The sequence below is a fragment of the Euleptes europaea genome, chromosome 5 (genome assembly GCF_029931775.1).
Source record: "Euleptes europaea isolate rEulEur1 chromosome 5, rEulEur1.hap1, whole genome shotgun sequence".
NCBI lineage: Eukaryota > Metazoa > Chordata > Lepidosauria > Squamata > Sphaerodactylidae > Euleptes > Euleptes europaea.
The window spans coordinates 8,253,553-8,279,796 of NC_079316.1; the positions used below are offsets into that span (position 1 = coordinate 8,253,553).

Genomic DNA, 26,244 nt, shown 5'->3' on the forward strand with positions numbered 1-26,244 from the left:
AGACGACAACTTGGAATAATAAACCAGAAGCCGCGCGGGATAATTAAAAGGACCGTTAAAACAGCAATAGAAACTGTGACTGATTTAGAGCTGTCGCTAAAGACCCTCTGGATCCAAGGCAAAGCAGACCAGTACAAACATCGTAACACGGAAAAGAGGAGCAGAGAAAATGGACAAAATGTTTGGGCAAAAAGAAGTCTTTTCCTGGTAGGGTTGCCAGGTCCCTGTTCGTCACCGGTGGGAGGTCCTTGTGGCAGAGAATTTGTGACTGGCCCCAGGTCACCCAGCAAAATTCAATGGCCAAGTGGGGATTTGAACTTGGGTCTTCCAGCTCCTACATACTAACCACTACACCACACTGGTTCCGGGTAACTAAGGATACGCTTATTGATTTTGGAGACAATTTTGGTTCTGGTGCGTTCCTGTATTAGGGAATTAAAAAATAAAACATCCCAAAGAAGCCTCTCCTCCCGATCCTGAGAGGCAGTTTCTGCCCCAGGAATTGTAGGTTCCCTCACCCTTCCTTCAGTATCTCAGGCAGCCGTCTGGGTCGAGCGTGCCCATTTATTTCAGCGTAATTGGTTAGTTAATTAGCAGGTTAATCAGTCAAATGCCAGGTTGATTAATCAATTATTATTTCTCTGCTGATTGACAGCTCGACAAATTACTCTTTGCCCTTCTTGCTTCTCTCTGGGGAGACGCTCTAGAAAAGCGGGGACCGAGAAGACCCGCCGAGACTCGCCTCGTATTCCTTGTCAATGGCCTCCGGGTTGAGCAGGAAGTCCGGGTAGCCGATCATCACCATCATATGCTGGAGCTGCAAGAGGAAGAGAGCTCAGACCCCTGGGGAGGGGGCACATCCTGAGCAGCCCCTACCCCCAACAAGACAACCCCCAGGCCTGTTTACCGCTCAGTTATCCTGCCTTTCACAGTTATCAAGACTTTCTATTCCTTGGCTCCATCGTCAACCAAAAGGGAGACTGCAGCCAAGAAATCCAAAGGAGGTTGAAACTGGGAAGGGCAGCCATGAAGGAGCTAGAAATGATTCTTAAGTGTAAGGATGTGTCACTGGCCGCCAAGATCAGGTTAATTTCATGCCATCGTTTTCCCTATTACTATGCACGAGTGTGAAAGCTGGATGATGAAGAAAGCTGACAGGAAGAAAGTAGATTCCTTTAAAATGTGGTGTTGGAGGAGAGTGTTACAGATACCCTGGACCACCAAAAAAACCCAAATCAGCGGGTTATAGATCAAATCAATCCTGAACTGACCCTAGAAGCTAAAATGACTAAACTGAAGCTGTCGTATTTTGGTCACATTATGAGAAGACAAGAGTCACTGGAAAAGACAATCCTGCTAGGAAAAGTTGAGGGCAGCAGGAAAAGAGGAAGACCCAACAAGAGATGGATGGACTCTATAAAGGAAGCCACAGCCCTCAATTTGCAAGACCTGAGCAAAGCTGTTAAGGATAGGATGTTTTGGAGGACACTGATTCATAGGGTCGCCGTGAGTCGGAAGCGACTTGATGGGACTTAAAACACACAGTCACCTATAGAGTTATTATGGCCTCAAAGGGTTCATATGTTAAAGGATGGAATTCAAATGAGTTGAAGGAGAATCTCTGGGCAAAATCAGCTGCCCCTGGGGAAACACCCCTCCAAGAAAGTAAGAGTACAGGCCTGCACAATTTGCACACACACATACCACCCCGAGCCAAATGCAACACCATGATGTCAATTCCCCGCTAATAAACCAGAAGTAACATTCCCTCATCAGGGCGACGCTCTAGGAATCCAACAAAACTCTATGGCAAAACCAGAGAGACGTGTGGGATCCCTAGAGTGTCACTGTGAAACAGCGACATCACTTCCAGCAATTAGGCGGGAAATCATATTGCATCATGTGTGGTGCTGGCTTTACCTCCCTTTTAACTCCCACCACGGAATTACTGGTGGTGGGCAATGGGTTGTGGCAGTGGGCAACTGCCAGCCGCTAGCAGGCAACTGGCATCCCTAATGTGGGGTCCCTGAAATGGTCCTGGAGCCATGAAGGACCTGCTCATGAAGAAACATCTCCCACACAGGTGACATCGAAAGGGTGCCACTATCTCTATTGAAAGAGGAATGTTTTGCTTCCTTGGATCTGAGCGCAAAAAAGATAGATGGGTATCAGATGCCCCTGCCGGGCTCTCGATCTGTGCCACGGGACCCTCTGGTCCCCCTCCTACCTTGGATCTGGCGGCTCGCCGCGTGGCATCGTCCATCCAGTCCAGCTCTTCCAGTCGTCGGTCCAGGATGTGTTTGATGTCTTCCACCAACTGCTGCACCTGGTTCGAAACAGAGCGTCCAGAGATCACAGACTGTGTGTGTGAGAGAGAGAGAAGCAGACAGAACCAGCCGCTCTCCCACACAACCCAGGGCAAAGTGCCCAAACCCTTCTCCCTCTCTAGGTGGTTGCGCCCATTTTATCTGAGCCCAGAAAGGGCAGCTCATACGCTTGCTCAGCTAGGAGGGAGGGGCCGTGGCTCAGTAGTACAGCATCTGTTGGGCATGCAGAAGAACCCAGGTTCAATCCCCGGCCAGGTAGCAGATGATGTTAAAGACCTCTGCCTGACATCCTGGAGAGCAGCTGCCAGCCTGAGTCGACAATACTGACCTTGATGGACCAAGGATCTGATTGGTTCAGTAGGAGGTACCTTCATGTGTTCATGTTGGTGAGGGCTGTGGCTCAGTGGTAGAGCATCTGTTGGGCATGCGGAAGATCCCAGGTTTGATCCCTGGCATCTCCAGTTAAAAGGACCAGGCAGTAGGTGATGTGAAAGACCTCTGCCTGAGACCCCGGAGAGACGCTGCCAGTCTGAGTAGACAATACTGGCTTTGATGGAGCTTCAGCAGCTTCGTGTACTTTGTGAATGAAGCTAATGGACTAACAGTCTCTCAAGGCATTATTGAAGGCTTTCACGGTCAGAGTTCATTGGTTCTTGTAGGTTATCCGGGCTGTGTGACCGTGGTCTTGGTATTTTCTTTCTTGATGTTTTGCCAGCAGCTGTGGCAGGCATCTTTAAGATGCCGGCCACAGCTGCTGGCGAAACGTCAGGAAAGAAAATACCAAGACCACGGTCACACAGCCCGGATAACCTACAAGAACCAGTCTCTCAAGGCCTTTGGATCATGAGAGCATTTCCTGATTCTTAACTTAATTTTTTAAAACTCGCCTCTGTTTGTCCTTCAGGCTCAACAGGTGCTTTTCTTCTTCTTTTTTTGCATTTTACGTTCAATAACGCAACAAAGGTCTTGCGGCCGATAAAGACTGATCAAGTTTACTGCGGCAAGCGCTCCTGTGAATCACAGCCCTGACTCACAGAAGCGTTTGCTGCAATAAATTTGCCTTTAAGGTGCCACAAGAGTCTTTGGTATTTTGCCTGCACCTCTCAAATGCGGCCACTGCTCCGTCTCCTGATTCGCAGCATTCTCTCTGAGGGTTTTGACCTTCAGTTAGAGAACCTGCATCCCTTCCCCACATGATTTTCAAGTCCCGGGATATAGGAGGAGGAAGCGACTCATGGTGACTCCGGGACCTTCTGCATGCCAAGCAGATGCTTTACCACTGGGCCAAGGCCTCTCCCCCCCCAAAAAAAACAAGAAGCTACCTCATACTGAATCAGACCCTGGGTCCATCAAAGCTGGTATTGCCTACTCAGACTGGCAGCGGCTCTCCAGGGTCTCAGGCTGGGGTCTTTCACATCAACTACTTGCCTGGTCCCTTTAACTGGAAATGCCGGGGATTGAACCTGGGACCCTTCTGCATGCCATATATGAACACATGAAGCTGCCTTATGCTTAATGAGACCCTGGGTCCATCAAAGTCAGTATTGCCTACTCAGACTGGCAGCGCCTCTCCAGGGTCTCAGGCTGGGGTCTTTCACATCAACTACTTGCCTGGTCCCTTTAACTGGAGATGCCGGGGATTGAACCTGGGACCCTTCTGCATGCCATATATGAACACATGAAGCTGCCTTATGCTTAATGAGACCCTGGGTCCATCAAAGTCAGTATTGCCTACTCAGACTGGCAGCGGCTCTCCAGGGTCTCAGGCTGAGATCTTTCACATCACCTGCTCTCTGGTCACAGAATCATAGAATCATAGAGTTGGAAGTGACCACCAGGGTCATCTAGTCCAACCCCCTGCACAATGCAGGAAATTCACAACTATCTCCCCACCCCCCCACACACACCCAGTGCCCCCTACTCCATGCCCAGAAGATGGCCAAGATGCCTTCCCTCTCATGATCTGCCTAAGGTCATAGAATCATCCTTGCTGACAGATGGCCATCTAGCCTCTTCTTAAAAACCTCCAGGGAAGGAGAGCTGACCACCTCCCGAGGAAGCCTGTTCCACTGAGGAACTGCTCTAACAGTTAGAAAATTCTTTCTGATGTCTAGACGGAAACTATTTTGATTTAATTTCAACCTGTGGGTTCTGGTCCAACCTTCTGGGGCAACAGAAGGTCCTTAAACTGGTCCTCTTACTGAAGATGCCAGAGATCGAACCTGGGACCTTCTGCATGCCAAGGAGATGTTCTAGCACTGAGCCTTGCCCTACATATTTGTCCTATCACCAGAAGAAGGTCATATTCCTTCTAGTTTTCTTGGAAGACAGGTATCCAACTGGTCCAGAGTGACCCTTGCCAGCTCCTGGCCTCCCTGGCACCTTCCACCTTGCGCGGGCACCTACCTTGGCCTTACTGGCGGAGGAGAAATACTCCTCCACGAAGAGAGCTCCCAGGGCCATGCCGAAGTGCTTGTTGGCCTGGCTGAGGCACACTTTGCCCAGCTCTTGCTGCTTCTCCGCACCCTCCATCTCCTTGGCGAGCTCGTGGATGGCATCCCGGAAGGGCGTGGAAAGATGCTCGCTCAGCACCACTGCGATGCGCCACAGCATGTAGTTGTGGAGGATCCTGGAGTGGGATGAGCACAAGGAGGACAGCTTAGGAGAGAGGCCGGATGCCACGTGTCTTTGCGGGGTGTGGTGCAGGGGCCGGTATCGCCTGTTTTCTTATCCCTGGGGGGCAGTTTACAGTGCAGACTGGCTTTGGTGCTTGGGGGGCGGGTGGGCTGGTGGTACCCCCATCTAGAGCTGAGGCAACAGATTTCTCTGTGGAGCTCTAGTGATCCAGGATGGGGAAGGGAGGTGGGATCCACAGGTGAGCAGCAGCAGTTCAGACAAGGAGGCATTCAAAGGCAATAGGAAGATTTTTCAACCAGTTAGATTCGAGTCCAGGAGCACCGTAGAGACCAATAAGATTTCTGGGGTGTCAGCTTACGAGAGTCAGAGCTCCCTTCGTTAGATACAAGTAGGAATGGAGATCTCCGAGTCCTTCTATCCCAGTCAGAAGGCGGGACGGGGCGTTGCAAAGAAAGGAGTCAGGATTCAAAGGTACAATGTGATTCCTCTCCCACTTCCAGTTTGGGATACAAAGACTCAGCGATCTCCTACTTACGTCTGACGGAGGAAGCGCTGATGCTCCGGCTGGCCCACTGTTAGATTTTTTTTTAATATAAAGGTAGGGTTTGGAGTTCTCCCAGAATCGCAACTGATCTTCATCCTATAGAGATCAGAGTTCCCCTAGAGCACTGGTTCCCAACCAGGGGTCCGTGGACCCCCAAGGGTCCACGAGAACTAAATTAAGGTCCGCAAAAAAAAGTTATAAACCCATAATAAATTAATATTTTCAATTAAAAGTTCTCTATTATAAAAATATATATTCAAATATTATTCTAAGTTTAATGTTTAACTAACAGTTATGATTAAAGTTTATTTTCAAATTCTTGGAATTTTTATTTTGATCCTTGGGGTCCCTGCACCGAACAAAAAAGTCCTAGTGGTCCCTGGTCAAAAAAAGGTTGGGAACCACTGCCCTAGAGAAAATGGCTCCTTTGGAGGGCCGGCTCTGTGGCATTATGGACCCCCAGATCTCCAGGAATCTCCCAGCTCAAGGCTGGCAACCCTGATCCCACCAGTTGGGGGAAGGGAGAACGAACTACCCTGTGAAGGGGAACTTCCTTGGCAGAGCGGCACTGCATGCCATGCCCGCACCAGTCTACCCCTGGCGAAGGCGATGGCAGGGGTTCCCCTGGCTCGGGCCCTTCCAGGGCATGCACGGGCCCCCTTCTGCTCGTACCCCACCAGTCTCACTGCTGCCCCCTACTGTTGGACGCAAGTTCGGCCCCCTGTTCCTGCGCTTACCTGATCGGCGTGGTGTGGATGAGCTCCGACACCCGTTGCATGTAATCGGTGGCCAGCAGGACCACCTCCTCGTCCTCGGAAAAATTGTCGTGGAATATTCGGTCGAGGAGCCGCTTCCATTTCAGCTGGGGGACACGGAAAGAAGACCCCCCCCCCATAATATTACCCACAGAGGCTCCCAATCACATTGTCTCTGATTCGCACCCCTAGGACTTGCATGGCTCTTCTGCATGCCCGGATGTGGATGTTTGTTTCTGTTCCTTGTGTGGGGTAGCCAGAAACTGGCTTCTTGTCTGGAAGCCAGATCCAACCTCAGAAGGGTGGAAGCTAGGGCCCAGGGGAGCCTGACCTTTTGATGGGTTGGGGGCGGGGCTACAACATGGTATATAAAGGCTGTCTGACCAGCACTCCAAGGAGGATTGAGACTTTCCGCTACCCTGGAAAGAGTCCTTCCGTGGCATTAATCCTACGCCAGCCCTGGATGACTTTCCATCCATCTATTTTTACCCTGCCCTTCTTCCAGCGTGGTGTCGCGGTTAAGAGCGGTGGACTGTAATCTGGAGAACCGGGTTTGATTCCCCCCTCTTCCACATGAGCGGCCGAGACTAATCTGGTGAACTGGATTTGTTTCCCCACTCCTACACATGAAGCCAGCTGGGTGACCTTGGGCTAGTCGGTTTGATTCTTCCTTAAGTGGTAGAGAAAGTCACCATATAAAAACCAACTCTTCCTCTTCCTCTTCTTCTTCTTCTTCCTCTTCTTCTTCTTCTTCCAAACTCAGCTCGGCAACTAAGATTCTCCTCTATTTGATCCTCACAACAACCATGCGAGGCAGGCTAGGCTGAGAGTGTGTGACTTGCCCAAGGTCACCAAGCAAGTTCCCATAGTGAGTGGGCTTTCAAACCTGGGACTCCCAGATCCTAGCTGGACCCTCTAACCACTACACTGCAGTGGCTCTTATGCTTACAGTTGTGACCCGCTGAGTCAAATCCAGCACGCCAGCCACACACAGTGACCCACCGGGGATTTAGTAGACCTCCTGTTTTGTCTTACACTCCCAGTCCGGAGGCGCTGAGGGTTTCCCAAACCCCACAGAACTTACATTTGGCATAATGCGTTGAAGTTCCCCTAATGTGACCTTGTTGTACATGGAATTGATGTCCCGACGGAGGTCGTCGTATTCGGAGACTGTGATCTGCAAAGAGTAATGAGGGGGTCAGGAGGGATAGAGAGGAAATGGATGTTTCTGTGCTAGGTTTGCCAACCTCCAGGTATTCAGTACAGGAGCGAAAAACACATATAGGTGCAAAGGCTGTTTATATGCTACTGTGTCTAATATAATACGCACTCATAAATACACAAGGTGAACAACACATACAATCATATCAAGCACAAACATACAAAACCATCTCAGGGATGGTGGTAACCAGGAACAGTTCAATTCAAAAGTGCAATGTCTCTCAAAGTATACACATCAATCTTCTGTATTTTGTGTACATCTCATGCAGGTAAGTGAGCAGATATAACAGATACTTAATATTTAACAGGGAGGAATAACTTCATGGAGGATACGGCCGTTTCAAATTCTTTGCAACTGAATTCTTCATCAGTCCTTCGAGCATGTTCCTCTTATATTGCACATCTTAATAGTAATAATAATGAATTTCAAAGTGCTGGATACAGGTTAGTTCCCACGAAGGGTAACATTCACAAATGTAGCCATCATGTGTATTTATGAGTGGGTATTATATTACAGTAGCAAATAAACAGTCTTTGCACCTATATGTGTTTTTCGCTCCTGTACTGACTTCCTAATCTCCCGATACTAGTACAGTGGTGTCTATTTTCTCCCCCAACCTCCAGGTATTAGCTGGAGATCTCCTGCTGTTACAGCTGATCTCCAGCCGATAGAAATCAGTTTGCCTGGAGAAAAGGGCTGCTTTGGCCATTAGACTCTACGGCACTGAAGCCCCACCCCTCCCCAAACCCCGCCCTCCTCAGGCTCCATCTCTGGAGTCCTTCCCTTCCCCAGGAATAAGGATCGGGCTGTGGTGATGAAAAGCGAGTCCCCTGCCCCGAAGAACTCACGTTGGCCAGCCTCTGTTCCAGCTGCAGGATCTCACTGGCTTTCTGCTCCACGTGCTCAGCCCCCAGCAGGCCCAGGAGACGCTCCATGAACACCCGGTAGGCAGCCAAGATCTGAGGTGGGACAGCAGCGTCAACAGAACGGAGAGCCTCTCTTTATGGCCGCATTCGCACCGGAAACCTTTCTTGGGCTAAGCTTCTAGGGCTGCTAAGAACAGGCTTTACCACAGAGTTTCCGGAGATTCCTAGAGCTTTTTGTCGCTCCCGGGAAGCTCTAGGAATCTCCGGGAACTCTAGCTTTTATTAATGAAAGTGATGATGGACAATTTTTGGGGGGAGTGGGAGGCGTGGAGAATATACTGTGAAAATTATTTCTCAATAGGTCAATTTAAAGGATATGCCTTAATATAATCCCTAATTTGAATTTCTTATTACAGATATTTTAGAATATTATATGAACTGGATTTGATAAAATAAGATAAATATAATGTAAATCTACAAATGAGGATTGCATGTTGGCAAAAAGCTGGCGCAGCCTCGCTCCTCTCGCCGCCAGCGTACCCGGAGCGAACAGGGATAGGAGGCTGCCTAATAGCAGTTCCTCCCCTCGGAACGCCCCAGGGACACCTCCCGGGATGCCCCCCCAAGACGCTGGTGAGGGCCTTTACACCAGTGGGATGCTGGTGGAAAGCCCCACTGGTGTTTCGGGGCAGTGCTGCCGCGGCGGTGACCAGCTACCGGCCCTCCCTGCCGGCATTGGGGCCACTTACGGTGGTGTAAGTAGCCCCGACGGCGGCGTGGAGAGCCCAAACGCCAGCGCCTTCCTGGCCTAAGAAGTGCTTTCGCCCTTAAAGGTCAGGAATGCGCTGTTGGAAGCAGTCTCTCTTAAAAGTTAGGAACATTTCACATTTATATAGCACTTTCAGCATCCCGTAATAGCCCGGTAAGACTAGACCAGTATTATTTTATCCCTCTTTGCAGATGGGGGTGTGTGTAGTGGCTACAGAGAGTGACTTCCCTAACGGTCCCTAGTGAGTCCGTGGCAGAGGATGAGATGAACCTGGACCCTCCTGGATTGTAGTAGCTCATTCAGTTACCCACATTCCCTTTAAGGGAGAATTCCAAATCTGGGTCTATGTAGCGATGAATAGACATTTCTCACCTTTTCGCTTTCCTCGTCCTGTCCCAGGTAGAGCGTTCGCTCCGACAGCGTCAATCCGTCTTGATCGATCTGCAAAGGCAAAAGGGGGGGGGGAAAGGCTGCTTAGCCCAGGTAAAAGAAAATGACTCTCTCTCGTCCTTTCTTTCTAAGCTTTGTCTCAGTGGCGGAGCCTCTGCTTGGCATGCAGAAGGTCCCAGGTTCAATCCCCGACATCTCCTGTTAAAACTATCAGGCAGTAAGTGGTAGGAAAGACCTCCGCTTGAGACCCTGGAGAGCAGCTGCCAGTCTGAGTAGACAATACTAGACAATGAAGGCAAGGAGCTAGTCCTGGGGAAGGACTGAGCTGCAATGGTGGAAGCCACGTGCGCAGGCCGGGACGTGCTGTCAGGCCTTTCTTCCTCCGGTCCTCGCGTCACACCGCAGCGCCTCGCCCGCCTCGCTCTGTGCCCTTTGCCTTCTTCTTGTCTCCGAGATCTTTTCATTTCCTGTGCTCCAATCTCTCCTTTCCTCTCTACTGATTGTGGGAAGGGAAAAAGGTGCGTGCGTCTCCGTTGAGATGTGAGCGATGCAGACGGGACGGCTGTTTGGGGAAGGCTACACGGACAGAAAGAGCTTTGTATAGTAGTGGTGGTTGGGAAAGGGGAGTCCCTGGTGCTGATGCTTAGGTTTTTTTTGGGGGGGTTGCTGAACCCCTGACTGTGTGGAGAAGCCACTCCTTCCAGCCCAGCATCCAAATCCCTGATTTATACAGTTAGCAGACTGTTCAAGTTTGCAGTCCATCCCATCCACCAAAAGGTTCAGATTAAGTGAGAAAAGAAACATCAAAATCGCTTGGTGACATTTATAATAAGAACATAAGGAAGGACCTGCTGGATCAGACCAAGGCCCATCAAGTCCAGCAGTCAGTTCACACAGTGGCCAACCAGGTGCCTCTAGGAAGCCGCCATTTTCTCCAGGTGAACTGATCTCTATCGGCTGGACATCAGTTGTAATAGCAGGAGATCTCCAGCTACTACCTGGAGGTTGGCAACCCTAATTATATCCACTGAGCTCCCTCCCCACAGGAGGGGCCGTGGCTCAGTGGCAGAGCATCTGCTTGGCATGCAGAAGGCCCCGAACTCAATCCCCAGACTCTCCAGTGAAAAAGATCAGGCAGTAGGTGATACCAGAGGCCTCTGCCGGAGACGCTGGAGAGCGGCTGCCAGTCTGAGTAGACAATACTGACCTTGATGGACCAAGGGTCTGAGTCAGTATAAGGCAGCTCCGTGTGTCTGTTCATGTGTGTTCCCTTCTCCAAACCCTGCCCTCCCCAGGCTCCACACACAACCGGGGTTGCCAATCTCCAGGTGGTGGCTGGAGATCTCCCGCTATTACAACCGATCTCCAGGCAACAGAGATCGGTCCCCCTGGAGAAAAGGGCCGCTTTGGCAATTGGACTGAATGGCATTGAAGTCCCTCCCCTCCCCAAACCCCGCCCTCCTCAGGCCCCACCCCCAAAATCTCCAGGTATTTCCCAACCCAGAATTGGCAACCCTATATGTGTCACCTACCCATGTGACAGAGAAACATGCGGCAAACCATGCAATACACTATAATTGTATTCCATTATAAAAGCGACCTCCTGAGTTGTTAAATAAAACATTGGGAGACTCAATCAAGGGATCTGCCCCAGAATGGGTCTCCTGTCCCTATATTGTTTCAGGAGAATATAATTCCAGCCCTGGATATTAAAGAAAGAAAGAAACTCAGCCACAGGGGTGAGCCTTCACTTCTAGCAAGGGAACTCGCATGGAAAATGTGCTCTTTGGGGATTTGTGCGTGTGTGTTGGGGGGGGAGATCGAGAACCAAACGCCCCTTGCTAATCGCCCGATCCCCACGGGGCTGCCTCCCCGAGCCCCCAGCCCCACTGCTGGAGGCCATTCAAAGAAAAATATCGCCTGTCAAGAAACAATCAGCTAATGGTGTGGGCCCGCTGCCGCCGTTGCCAAGGAGGAATCAATCACCAGCCCGGTCAGACGCACGGGAATAATTGATTCATTCGGATCCTGCGCTTTCATCTGGAGAGTGCTGGGAAGGGGGCCCTGGCGGTTTCAAAAAAGGCCCAGAAGAGGAGTCTGGAGGGAGGGGACCGGCTGATGCGCAGGGTGGTCATGCTTCCGTCAGGGCGCCACAAGAACACAGGAAACAGGGAGCAGAATCCCACGTCCCGAGCATGTTAGGGTTCATACCTCACTTGTCACTTCTGCATTATGTCGCTTGGACTCTTTAACTGGATATGTAGAACATCTCCTGAGCATCTGCAATCTGTGTGCAGAGGGGTGCTCCTTAGCGTTATGCGACTTAGAATCACAGAAGCGTAGGGTTGGAAGGGGCTTTCAGGGTCATCTAGTCCAACCCCCTGCACAACGCAGGAAATTCACAACTACCTCCCTCCACACACACAACCCCAGTGACTCCCACTCCATGCCCAGAAGATGGCAGGGGAAAAAGAAGAAAAACCTTCCAGGATCCCTGGCCGGTCTGGCCTGGAGGAAAATTGCTTCCTGGCCCCAAAGTGGCGATCGGAATTACCCTCGGCACGTCCGAAAGGGCCATGAGAGCCAAACACTGACGCAACCCTTCCTGCCCTCCCTCTCATGGTCTGCCCAAGTTCCCAGAATCAGCATTGCTGACAGATGGCCATCTAGCTTCTGCTTCAAAACCTCTAAAGGAGAACCCACCGCCTTCTGAGGAAGCCTGTTCCGCTGAGGAACCGCTCTCACTGTTAGAAAGTTCTTCCTAATGTCTAGACGGAAACTTTTGATTTAATTTCAACCTGTTGGTACTGGTCTGTCCTTCTGGGGCAACAGGAAACAACTCGGCACCCTCCTCTACATGACAGCCCTTCAAGTAATTGGAAGATGGTTATCATGTCACCTCTCAATCATTTCCTCTCCAGGCTAAACATATTTACTTGTTCCTTCTTGTTTGATGTTTTGAGTCCACAAGCAAGCCTCTAGTCCTCATGGATACTCACACCGATTAAAAAATAAACCGGCAGTGTCTGGCCAGGCAAGCTTGACCACAAGGTGTGGTGGCTTGCCTCAGGTGGCAGATTTGGGGACACCGTTCAAATGGTCAAAAAGGGCAAGAGTCCAGTAGCACCTTAAAGACTAACAAAAATATTTTCTGGTAGGGTATGAGCTTTTGTGAGCCACAGCTCACTTCTTCAGATACAGCTAGAATGTGAATCCATCGGTCTTTAAGTAGAGGAACAGTATGTAAATGTGAATGGTCGTTGGATCCTTAAATCAATGAGAATCCATCTGGATTTTTTGGCCAGAGGCTCCGAAAGGTCTTTGGCCATACCTGGTGTGGTGGGTGTGATTTCTCCCTTCCTTAATCCAGGCCCGTATTTCAGAGTGTCCTGGGTTTAGGGTTGCCAACTGCCAGGTAGTAGCAGGAGAACTCCTGCTAATACAACTGATCTCCAGCTGACAGAGATCAGATCACCTGGAGAAAAAGGGCAGCTTTGAAGTGGCATCGAAGCCCCTCCCCTCCCCAAACCCCGCCCTCCTCAGGCTCCACCCCAAAAACCTCCCACAAAGTCCAATTACCGCAGAGTCCAATTACCAAAGCAGCAATTTTCGCCAGGTGAACTGATCTCTATCGGCTGGAGGTCGGTTGTAATAGAAGGAGATCTCCAGCTAGTACCTGGAGGTTAGCAAAACAAGAAAAAAGAGAGCACCTTCGTGCTAATACCGTAAGGTTTGGAAACTAGGCATGGGAAAAATACAGTACAATGATACAAAATATGTATTGTTTTTCAAAACATTTCAGCAAGTGCAATGGACTACAAAAAGTGACAATAAACAATACAAAATATACAAAACGTGTTTGATGCAGTCTGCTGCCTACACTTTGGAGTATCCTACGGGAACTGGTGAATTGACTTCATGATATATAGAATTTAATTAAGCTTGGATACTTGATTGGAAATGGGGCTGAAAAAATATTCTTGAAACGGCCGTCCCCCACCCATCATGCTTAATGAAGACTTTGTGATCATTTATATATGTACCTGATGGACTTTTCAATATCAATATCAATATATATATATCAATATATCAATATATATATCAATATATATATATATCAATATATATATCAATATATATATCAATATATATATCAATATATATATATAAATATCTATCTATCTATCTATCTATATATATATACATATATATATACACACACACACACACACTAAGAATATTGTACTATTTATAGACTGCATCAAACACATTTTGTATATTTTGTATATATATTATTTATTGTCACTTTTTGTAGTCCATTGCACTTGTTGAAATGTTTTGAAAAACAATACATATTTTGTATCATTGTACTGTATTTTTCCCGTCCCTAGTTTCCAGTACCTGGAGGTTGGCAACAAAGCTATAGATTTGATCCATGTGTCAAGGCAAGACGATCAGATTTCCCCAGTACTGTTGTTCCAGAATTTTGCTCTCTGCTCAACATCCCACTCCTCTTTTGTCTGGGTGCAACTCGGAGAATTTCTAAAACGAATGCCAGGACTGGAGCGGGCGTCGTCTGCCGCAGCTCTTGGCTCTTTCTGTTCATTTGCATCTGCTGCCGATGCCCATCTTTGTGCTGTTAAATCACTGCAAGAAGCACTACCGATGCGCCTGTGTGCTCCTGTAGATTGGCGTCACCTGATGCAAACATAATCTTGATACGATTATGCATACAAGCGCACCAAGAATTGATTTTTTGCGGCACTTTGTTAATGGATATAAACTCTTCGGTAATGTAGAGGAGGGGGAAAAGACACAAAGAAAGAGAAGGGACAGGAAGGTGAAGCAAACGACGCATGCATGCACAGTGCGATGTTCACGTAGAAATAAAGCAAACCAGTAGCTTGGTTGTCCTGAAGAAGAAGTACGGTTGCCAGTTCTGGGTTGGGAAATTCCTGGATATTTAGGGGGTGGAGCCTGGGAAAGGCAGAGTTTGGGGAGGGGAGTGACCTCAGTGGGGTATGATGCCATAGAGTCCCCCCTCCAAAACAACAACCATTTCCTCTAGGGAAACTGATTTCTGTCGTCTGGCGATCAGTTGTAATCCCAGCACCATCTGGAGGTTGGCAACCCTCCAGGTGGGGCCTGAAGATCTCCCGCTATTACAACTGCTCTTCAGATAAGGTTTCCAACCTCCATGTAGTAGCTGGAGATCTCCTGCTATTACAACTGATCTCCAGTCGATAGAGATCAGTTCACCTGGAGAAAATGGCCGCTTTGGCAATTGGACTCTATGACATTGAAGTCCCTCCCCTCCCCAAACCCCACCCTCCGCCCAAAAAAACCCTCCTGCTGGTAGCGAAGAGGGACCTGGCAACCCAGGTGGGGCCTGGAGACCTCCCGCTAGATCAGTTCCCCTGGAGTTAGGGTTGCCAGCTCCGGGTTGGAAAATACCTGGAGATTTTTGGGGCAGAGCCTGAGGAGGGCGGGGTTTGAGAAGGGGAGGGACTTCAATGCCATAGAGTCCAATTGTTGCTAAAGTGGGCATTTTCTCCAGGTGAACTGATCTCTATCGGCTGGAGATCAGTTGTAATAGTGGGAGATCTCCAGCTAGTACCTGGAGGTTGGCAACCAATTCCAAAGGTGTCCACAGGCTCAAAAAGTTTGGGGACCCCTGCTTTACTTTTAAGAGGACCACGGTTTCCCTCGGGCTCAACATAGAAATATCTTGGGCGGCTTGGACATTTGACCTTACTTTATCAACTCCCTTCCCCCCCAACACATGCTCTTCTCTGTACATTCGTGATAAATGTCCTTATCTGTGGAAGTCACCACTTAATTCATCTGATGAAACTATACCGTGAAAGCTTTTCCTGCAATAAATTTGCTAGTCCTTAAATTTCCACAAGACAGCCATTTAGGCCGCAAAGAGTAACACGGCTACATTTCTGGAATTTGTCTCCAGGGTTTTGCGGTTGCTTTGAATGCATTTCACCATTTCCATATGTGGTTTTTAATTGATTTTTATTTTGTTCAACACCTTAGGGGCTTTTTGAGTTGAAAGGCAGGTAATAAATCAAGCACGTGGATGCTAAGAAAGCATTGATGGGCCAAACCACTCAGTCCTGCTTGTCTAAGGAGCCGGTCTCCTCCTGTATCCTTTGGATGAAAACCAGCAACTGGTTCCTCCTGAATGCAGTAAGTTTCTTGCTGACTCACCATGATGCAAAAGCCCTAGGGAGCTACCATAAAGCAGAGTGCTGAAAAATGTAGTAAAACCATGTGTGTTGGTATGTGTGTTAAGTGCCATCAAGACGCTTCCGACTCATGGCAAACCCATGAATCAAAGTCCTCCAAAATGTCCTTACAATCACCTTCCCTTCCCCTCCCCACAACAGACACCCTGTGAGGTAGGTGGGGCTGAGAGAGCTCTAAGAGAGCTGTGACTGGCCCAAGGTCACCCAGCTGGCTTCTTGTGTAGGAGCGGGGAAACAAATCCAGTTCACCAGATTAGCCTCCGCTGCTCATGCGGAGGAGTGGGGAATCGAACTCGGTTCTCCAGATCAGACTCCACCGCTCCAAACCACCGCTCTTAACCACTACACCACGCTGGCACAGGAAGGAGCTGAATAACCTAGGTGGGAAATTCATTGACGTCCGGAAGCTTGACAAGGCTGTTGAGTTTGGGACCCAGAATGAAACCAACACTGTAATTGGCAGCTGCTCCTGAAACAAAGTTATTTTAATCTGCACAGCCAATCAGAGCTCCAGTGGCCAATTACAGGGTTGCCAACCTCCAGGTACTAGCTGGAGATCTCCTGCTATTACAACTGATCTCTAGCCGATAGAGATCAGTTTCCCTGGAGAAAATGGCCATTTTGGCCATTGGGCTCTATGGCACTGAAGTCCCTCCCCAAACCCCGCCCTCCTCAGGCTATGCCCCAAAAACCTCCCGTCGGTGCCAAGGAGGCACCTGGCAACCCTAGCCAATCAGGAGACCCACATGGCGCCACCCACCTTCTAACCAAGTGGTGGGTGCCAGGAGAGGCATCAGTGGGTGCTGTCGGTGTCCGTGGGCGTGACGCTGGGGGACACCCCTCCTTTCTAACCACTGCTCCACAATGGCAAAGGTCCCCTCCATACTGAGCACAAATGCAGAAATGATAGCTTTTGATGGCTTGTAGCAATCGGCCCTTTTCTTTCTTTGCATGGCTTAGCGAAAAGGTTTCATGACACTTCCCCACCGGTGAGAAATTCGATGGCGTTGCTTTTTATTACTGGTTAAACTTTAGGCGAACCCTTCTCTCGTTTTTTAATTAAAATTCGGTAGGGTCGCGGATGCTGTTTTTGTTGCTGAGCCGTGAACGCTCTGAGATGCCAGAGTCTCCCAACGAGAAAGATCCGGCTCCCCGCGCATAGGACTGTCAAAACCCGGCCGTTGTCTGCGCATAATGGATAGTTTGATTCACGGGGCTGTTGTAAAAAAAAAGGCTGAATCCGCGGCGCGAGGGTTCACAGAGGAAACCGCAGCTGACACCGCCAGGTAGGGAATGAGACTGCGAGAGCCGTGCAAGTTATGTGACTTGGGTCCCGCTTAAAAGGTTATTGGAGGAAAAGTGTGTGTGTGTGGGGGGGTAGGGTTGCCAACCTCCAGGTACTGGAGAGAATAAAGCCTCAGTGCTGTATAGATAAAGGAAAAGATCCAAACAGCACTACAAAATAATTTTAACCAGAAATAAGTTTATCTAAGTGCAGAAGTGCAAAAAAATGAAACTATATACAAAGGAAACACAAACAGCAATATCTATACAGTAAGCAAAACAGTCCAGCAAAATATGCAATATGACAGAAAAATTTGTTCAATGAGTCATTTAGGAACAATGTCACTGTCCATGGGAGACTTTCCTGTGCTTCAAAGTAGCTGGACACGAGATGTCAAAAAGAGGACCACAAGCGTGTGTAGGATCTAGACGACACGTCCGGACACCTCCTCTTGGCACCTCCTTGTTGTGGTCCTCTTTTTGACATCTCGTGTCCAGCTACTTTGAAGCACAGGAAAGTCTCCCATGGACAGTGACATTGTTCCTAAATGACTCATTGAACAAATTTTTCTGTCATATTGCATATTTTGCTGGACTGTTTTGCTTACTGTATAGATATTGCTGTTTGTGTTTCCTTTGTATATAGTTTCACTTTTTTGCACTTCTGCACTTAGATAAACTTATTTCTGGTTAAAATTATTTTGTAGTGCTGTTTGGATCTTTTCCAACCTCCAGGTACTGGCTGGAGATCTCCTGCTATTTCAACTGATCTCCAGCCGATAGAGATCACTGCACCTGGAGAAAATGGCCGCTTGGGCAATTGGACTCTATGGACTCTATCCCCTCCCCAAACCCCACCCTCCTCAGGCTCTACCTCTATCATAGAATTACAGCGTTGGAAGGGGCCACCAGGGTCATCTAGTCCAACCCCCCTGCACAATGCAGGAAACACAACTACCTCCCCCCACACCCCCAGTGACCCCTACTCCATTCCCAGAAGATGGCCAAGATGCCCTCCCTCCCATGATCAGCCTAAGGTCATAGAATCAGCATTGCTGACAGATGGCCATCTAGCCTCTGCTTAAAAACCTCCAGGGAAGGAGAGCCCACCACCTCCCGAGGAAGACTGTTCCACTGAGGAAGCGCTCTGACTGTTAGAAAATTCTTCCTAATGTCTAGACGGAAACTCTTTTGATTTAATTTCAACCCGTTGGTTCGGGTCCGTCCTTCTGGGGCAACAGAAAACAACTCGGCACCATCCGCTATAGTGACATTTATGTCCTATCCGGCCCTCATAACAACTGAGTCGGACACCCCTGCCCTATGGCATTATACCCTGCTGAAGTCCCTCCCCTCCCCAAACCCCAGCCTCCCAAAATCTCTAGGAATTTCCCAACCCAAAGCTGGCAACCCAGTGCCTCAAGGCACTGAGTCGGTGGCAAAGTGAGATTCGAACCAGGGGCTTCCTGATCGACCGCTCGTTCTATGGCCTCTTTCATGGCTTCCCCGGGACTGGAAAAGTTAGCCACAATTCCATGGTTAGGGAAGCCGGCGAGCGGCAGCGGGAAACGAGCTGGCGAGATACGCCAAAGGCGCCTGTCTGTCCGTTATCGGTCCTACAAAGGACCGGTTTGGTGAATTCGAGTCAATTAATCTTGACATGAGGCTATTATGTCGTTTCAGCCACGGCGGAGCCTTTCGTTGGGAAGCACGCTGGGTTTTGCTCACTGCAGAAGGCGATCGGATCCAGGCAGCCGGGAAACTCGCGCACGTCTGGACTCCTCAGAGGAAAGCGATTTGCACGCAGAAGAAACAAGGGGTTGGGCGTGTATCTACGTCCGTAGAAAATACCGTGTGGGAAACGGCATCGGCAATCTAGACAAAGGGTGAAATTCGTGTTTAAAAGGAGAGAGATGGAAGCCTGCCTCCGTCTGCCTTAAGGTGTGGTGGCTAGTGCCAAAACTGGGATCTGGAAGACCCAGGTTCGAATCCCCACTCTGCCATAGAAGCTTGGTTTGAGAGCCAGCGTGGTGTAGTGGTTAAGATCGTGAACTAGTATCTGGGAGGCCCAGATTCGAATCCTTACCCGTGCCATGGAGGCTCTCTGGGTGACTTTGGGCCAGTCACACCCTTTCCGCCTAACCTACCTTGCAGGGCTGTTCTGAGGATAAAACGGAGGAGAGTGATGTAAGTCGCTGTGGGTCCCCATTGGGGAGAAAGGGGGGGATATAAATGAAGTAAATGTTTAAATAATGAAATAATGTAATTGTTTGGGAGCCAACATGGTACAATGGTTAGAGCATCAGATTAAGATCTGAGGGAGGACCATAATCCCATTACTGGTGGGAATTGGTGGCCTTGAGCCGGTCACTCTATCAGCCCCCCCTACCCCACAGGAGTGTTGTGAGGACAAAGTGGAGATGATGGGAAAGGAGATCCAGTGCTGGAGAAAGAGGAGGATCAAAATTCACTAGCAAGATTTTCATATTTCTATCCTGCCTTTCTACCATTGAGGCCCAGAACATCTCTTAAAAACCAGTCTGAACAAATACGTTCAAACAGACATGGATTACAAGAATTGCTTTCTTCCCTCTTTGGATGCCTCATTCAGGACAGCGGCACAGCAAAGTCTAAGTGAGAGCCAGCGTAGTGTAGTGGTTAAGAGCAGTGGTTTGGGGCCGTGGACTCTGATCTGGAGAACCGGGTTCGATTCCCCAGTCCTCCACATGAGCGGCGGAGGCTAATCTGGTGAACTGGACTTGTTTCCCCACTCCTACACATGAAGCCAGTTGGGTGACCTTGGGGCTAGTCACACTCTCTCAGCCCCACCTACCTCACAGGGTGTCTGTGGTGGAGAGGAGAAGGGAAGGTGATTGTAAGCCCATTTGATTCTTCCTTAAGTGGTAGAGAAAGTCAGCGTATAAAAACCAACTCTTCTTCTTTTTCTTCTTGAGGGGGGGTGGGTCGGCACCCACTACTCGGTGCTTCCCACGGATGGCCTGTTTGAAGACTATTCTATTAGGTGCTGTGGAGCACGGGCAGGATGAATGCTGCTGCAGGATCAATGCCGTCTTGCTTGTGGGCTTCCTGGAGGCACCCGGTTGGCCACTGTATGAACAGACTGCTGGACTTGATGGGCCTGGGTCTGACCCAGCAGGGCCTTTCTTATGCTCTTATGAAGGCTGGCAGTCTTTGGAGCCCAGCCCACAAGCAAGGGCATCAGTTTTCACTGCCTGGAAGGAGCCTCACATGCAAAAAACATCAAAACGATGATTCCCCCTCCCCGGCACATCTCCCTGCCAGGAAAGGCATCATCTACTAAATTCCTGCAGGCTGTTGAGCGTATGGTAGAGGCCGGCCAGTGAGGCCGTTGGCCATTCTGTCCTTAACACAAAGGCTGGTGATGTTTGGGTTACCAACCTCCAGGTAGGGGCCTGGAGAGCTCCCAGAATTACAAGTAGGGTTGCCAACTTCCAGGTGGTCAAGGAATCAAAAAAATGCACTTGTACTGCTAACAATAAAAGCTCAGACTCAAACTGAAATGCAAATAGGTCTATTCAAAGGAACAACCTCAATTATAAGAATAAATACGTGCTCAAGGAGCAAAGGACAAAAACCAATCAAAATTCACAGCTACAGTATCCCAAAGGTAAGTGTAAGTATACAATTTCTCTAAAGGTAAGTAGAGGTATAATAGGCAAAAAGTCCAAACATCCAACTGGTAAGTATGCACAGGCAACGGAGTAGTTATATACCGCAATGGGCTTCCGGTAAAGTCCCCATTTCATATTCTTTTTTCAAGCTTCAAATGTTTCCGTGTGCCAATAACCCTTGTGGGAAAAAAGCTTATAAGCTTGCAGTTCAATATGGACAGCTTTGGTATTATACCCCACTGAAGTCCCTCCCCAAACTGCGCCCCCCAAATCTCCAGGTATTTCCCAACCAAGAGCTGGCAACCCTATAAGATTCCCACCGTGCCCCTGGTTGCTCCTGGCATCCTGTGACTGGTTAAAATAAGTTCATTCAGGAGGGCTTTTTGGTGTTTGTGCCCCCTGATCATAGATGTAAAATTTCCAAAAACAATGGGAAGAAAAAATTGGGGTCTTTTTTAAAGCAACGGGACATATTTTGGGAAAAATTGAATTCTATGCAGTGCTTACTTTCCTGTCAAACCTACTTATTTTAATACTTTAATGACACAAGAGGTATAATTTATAACTGAGTTGTTTGTACTATCTGGCATATTTGAAAACGCAGAAGTATTAAGCCTTTGTTTTCGACAAGCAAAATTGTGAATCTACCCTACAAGCGAGATGGGGGGACTGCAAACTGCTGCACCTATGCTACCTGAGCGCTTGTGTCTTAATTTCCCTTTTTTTGCCATCTGGGAGATGGGGGAAATAAAAAGCTGAAATTAGAAAACGACATTTTAAAGCAACAAAAGAAAGTGTACGGTTTGGACAGTCACGTATCATCAAAATCATAATTTCTTCTAATGTATCAACTTGCATTAAAAATTTCATGCTATGCATTTTCAGTGAGTAAAACCTCATCTTAAAAATCATTTCACTCTTTCCAAAAGAATACATAGGCTTTTTTGGTGTGCTTTCCCCAAATTTCCCAATGGGGGGAGAGAAAGCCCCTCAGTGTGAGGGGTGAACTTTTTTCCCTGAATTGTTCCAGCGTGGTGTAGTGGTTAAGAGCGGTGGTTTGGAGCGGTGAAGTCTGATCTGGAGAACTGGGTTTGATTCCCCACTCCTCCACATGAGCGGCGGAGGCTAATCTGGTGAACTGGATTTGTTTCCCCACGCCTCCACATGAAGCCTTGGGCTAGTCACAGTTCTATTAAAAGCTCTCTCAGCCCCACCTACCTCACAGGGTGTCTGTTGTGGGGAGGGGAAGGGAAGGTTACTATAAACCGGTTTGATTCTGCCTTAAGTGGTAGAGAAAGTCGGCATATAAAAGCCAACTCTTCTTTTTCTTCCCCCAGGCTTTTAAATCTTTACCCCTGAAGTGACGCTGTTTTAACCTGGTCCCGTTGCTTGCATTGACAGCTGCTGATTTGAAGCTTTTAATTGCTATTCTGCTCTAATCGTGTTCTTTCAATGATGCTGTCTATTAGGGTTTCTTGCAAAGCTTTGCATTGTGATACTTTTGTTGTGTTCGTAGTTTTTAATTTTACAGTGGAAGCTTCCTTGAATCCTATTTAAACAGCGGAAAGGCGTGGTATAAATTGTACACCTGGCAGGCCGACAATGGCCACGCGGTGCCTTGCGTTCCACACCGCGGGTTGCAAGTTATTTAGCCCAGGGCTCATCAAAGGGCAAATCCATCTTGAACTGTGCGAGAAATGGCTTTATTTTCAGCCAGGAAAAACCCCAAATGGGCCTGTCCTCATTTTAACACAGAACCCCCCCCCCCCACACACACAAACACTTTATGTCCTAACTTATATTAATGTTAAAGCTGAAGTCCAGAATAACCATCACAAATTAATGCTGTCCCCATATGGTGTATATGTTCGCGGATTTTGATGAGAAAGGCTACGGTGACACCTGGAAAAAACTGTAATTGTTGATTGCATAATTATGGGAGTTACTGAAGCGTGTAACAAAACTGCTGTAAAATATATTATTTCAAAGAAGTTTGCTAGTCTTTCCCCCCTCCTCTGAATTTTCCTCTCCAAAGCATCAAGGCTAAATGCAAATTAGAGATGTGTTTCCTATTTCTAGCTGTGGTATTTTTATCCAACCCAGAGAGACAGCTTGGTCTAGTAGTTATGGTATCAATGTAATGCATATCTATGTCAATCTACCAAGTGTATTTGACTCGCCTCCCTGCGGACATCCCCTGGAACCGGCGTGGTGTAGTGGTTAAGAGCAGTGGCGTCTAATCTGGAGAACCGGGTTCGATTCCCTACTCCTACACATGAGCGGCGGAGGCTAATCTGGTGAACTGGATTTGTTTCCCCGCTCCTACACATGAAGCTGGCTGGGTGACCTTGGGCTAGTCACAGCTCTCTCAGCACCACCTACCACCCAGGGTGTCTGTTGTGGGGAGGGGAAGGGAAGGTGATTGTAAGCCAGTTTGATTTTTCCTTAAGTGGTGGAGAAAGTCGGCATATAAAAACCAACTCCTCCTCCTCCTCCTCCTCCTCCTCTTCTGTGCATCCAGAAAATATGATGTGCTACCCTGATGTTAACCCAGCTTCTTGCAAAGAAACCCCTCAGCATGGTGTAGTGGTTAGGAATCTGGTGAACCGGGTTGGTTTCCCCACTCCAACCCCTCAAGCGTGCTGGGTGACCTTGAGCTAGTCACAGTTCTCTCTGAACTCTCTCAGCCCCCCCCCCACCTCGCAAGGTGTCTGTTGTGGGGAGAGGAAGGGAAGGAGATTGTAAGACAGCTTGATTCTCCCTTAAGGAAGGAGATTGTAAGACGGCTTGATTCTCCCTTAAGTGGTAGAGAAAGTCAACATTAGTGGTAGAGAAAGTCAACATATAAAAACCAGCTCTTCTTCTTCTACAAAAGTAAGAGTCCCACAAGTTCCTCTGCCATTGGATTATGCACATATACGACAGAGAAAGTCCCTAACTTTAATAAAGTATTGCATGCATTTTGTTTTTGGATATTTCTCTAGGCCAGGGGTCCCAAACCTTCTTGGGTCCTTTGGGCACCTTTGGAATTCTGACACATGGCAATGGGCGTCACATCAAAACAGCTGCCGAAGGGGGCGGAGCCACACACCCAGAGGAAGCCCAAGTGTAGGGAAGAAGAAGGGCAATTTCAAAATACCCTGGGGAGAGGGGGGAGAGAGAATAAAACAAACACAGAGGCAGCAGCTGCCACACGTTGTTTTATTCTCCCCAGCCGATCAGATCTTCCGTGAACGGAGCCCGGCTTGGCAAGGGCCCCGCCCACTTTCCAAAAACTCAGTGGGCCGCAGGCACCACATTAGGGACCCCTGCTCTAGACCCATGTGTAGGGTTGCCAACCTCCAGGTAGTTTAAACAAATAAGAGCATCACTATGCCTGTACCTAGTAGGTTTGGAAATCAGCACAGTCAAAGTACAAAATTACAAAATTATTATTAGTGATTAGGACAAATTACAACAAGTGTTATACAACATCCACAAATGCTATCCTACTATGATATATATATATATACAAAATTCTCTCAATGTCAACCACACAGGTGTACACATATTCTCAATGCTATAGATGCAAATATGCAATTTTTCTTTATGGTGAGGTTGAAAAGTCCAATTCAAGTAGGATATCCAATGAATGGTATAATCCAAAAAGAATGAGCTGGGGGACGGCCGTTTCAAGATGTTTTCTTCAGCCCCATGTTCAATTCATTGCAAAGTCCAAGGTCTGGTAATTTGTCATTAGTCTTTAATCCAATACTACTTCAAGTTAAATTCATGGTTTCTCGAGGTCACACTGAATTGTATCCCTCGAGGAACCATGAAGTAGTATTGGATTAAAGACTAATGACAAATTATCAGACCTTGGACTTTGCAATGAATTGAACATGGGGCTGAAGAAAACATCTTGAAACGGCCGTCCCCCAGCTCATTCTTTTTGGATTGTACCATTCATTGGATATCCTCCTTGAATTGGACTTTTCAACCTCACCATAAAGAAAAATCGCATATTTGCATCTATAGCATTGAGAATATGTGTACACCTGTGTGGTTGACATTGAGAGAATTTTGTATATATGTATCATAGTAGGATAGCATTTGTGGTTGTTGTATAACCCTTGTTGTGATTTGTCCTAATCACTAATAATAATTTTGTAATTTTGTACTTTGACTGTGCTGATTTCCAAACCTCCAGGTAGTAGCTGGAGATCTCCTGCTATTACAACTGATCTCCAGCTGATAGAGATCAGTTCCCCTGGAGAAAAATGGCTGCTTTGGCCATTGGACTCTATGGCATTGAAGTCCCTCCCCTCCCCCAAACCCCGCCCTCCTCAGGCTCCATCCCAAAAACCTCCCGCCAGTGGCGAAGAGGGATGGGGTAACCCTACCCATGTGGCTCCCTGCTTTTGTCTCCCTGCGTGCAGCTTTCGTTCTCGCTCATAGCAGATCTGAGTTTGTATTGCGTCAGCCCCATTATGCGCCGGCTCATGCTGCTGTGCTGTCGGTCAGCAGCCCCAGCCCCGCCCACTGATGCACAACGTCCCTGTTTTCATCTGTGAACTGTCAGAGGGTCTCGAAGTCTCCTCTGGAGCATTCTTCAGCTTCTCTTTGTTCAGCCCACTTACTATATTAAGAACATACCGGTGGCACACAACGCCAGGTCATGCGGCGAAGGGTCGCTTGCATGCCCACTGAATCCCCTCGAAAGGGATCAGCCCCTTTCCAGAGGAAATTGTGGGCTGGCAAGCTATGCTCACGATCCAACTGTTCACACGCACCCGAGCTGGCTCACTCTGAAGGTCTGTATCGTAACCGCAATGATTTAAGGACCCTTTTTAAAAAATCTTGAGATAGCTAATAAATCCGAGAGAACTCTAGCTCTCACGTAAAACCAATTTCGGTCCCCCTTCTGGGTGGAACAGAGCAGTATAGCATGTTGGTGTGGGCGCAAGGGGACGGGGAACAGAAGCCAGAGAGCAACCTCACTGGCCATTCCCATAAATCGTGGGATTTATGGCCACCGGGGTCGCAGTCTTCCTCGACTCCTCGGGCCGCCACCAAGAGGGTGTCAGGAAGTTTTGCATCGTCCGAAGTAAGAACATGGGTCTATCCTACTGTATATACGGAGCAGCTCTCTGGGGTCTCGACAGAGGAGAGCTTTTCCCAGCACCTGCGACTTGAGATCCTTTAAGTGACTTGAAGAAGAAGAAGAGTTGGTTTTTATATGCCGACTTTCTCTACCACTTAAGGGAGAATCAAACCGGCTTACAATCTCCTTCCCATCCCTTCCCCACAACAAACACCCTGTGAGGTAGGTGGGGCTGAGAGAGCTGTGACTAGCCCAAGGTCGCCCAGCTGGCTTCATGTGGAAGAGCGGGGAAACAAATCCAGTCACACCAGATTAGCCTCCGCCGCTCATGTGGAGGAGTGGGGAATCAAACCCGGGTCTCCAGATCGGACTCCACCGTGCCAAACCACGGCTCTTAACCACTACACCACGTTGGCTCCTTAAGTAAGATTACCTGTTTTGTATAATGCTCTGATAT

The 26,244-nt window shown here is 48.4% G+C and overlaps 1 protein-coding gene across 1 annotated transcript in view; it reads right to left on the minus strand.

Annotated features, from left to right (window-relative positions):
- ECEL1 (endothelin converting enzyme like 1) overlaps positions 1-26,244 on the minus strand; it is a 58,229-nt gene that overhangs the window by 14,831 nt on the left and 17,154 nt on the right. Inside the window, exons 2-8 of the mRNA XM_056850572.1 lie at positions 9,493-9,561; positions 8,334-8,444; positions 7,348-7,440; positions 6,246-6,370; positions 4,734-4,956; positions 2,228-2,326; positions 743-817 (exon numbers count right to left, since the gene is read on the minus strand). Coding sequence (XP_056706550.1) covers positions 743-817; positions 2,228-2,326; positions 4,734-4,956; positions 6,246-6,370; positions 7,348-7,440; positions 8,334-8,444; positions 9,493-9,561 — 795 coding nt within the window. The remainder of the gene's footprint in view (positions 1-742; positions 818-2,227; positions 2,327-4,733; positions 4,957-6,245; positions 6,371-7,347; positions 7,441-8,333; positions 8,445-9,492; positions 9,562-26,244) is intronic.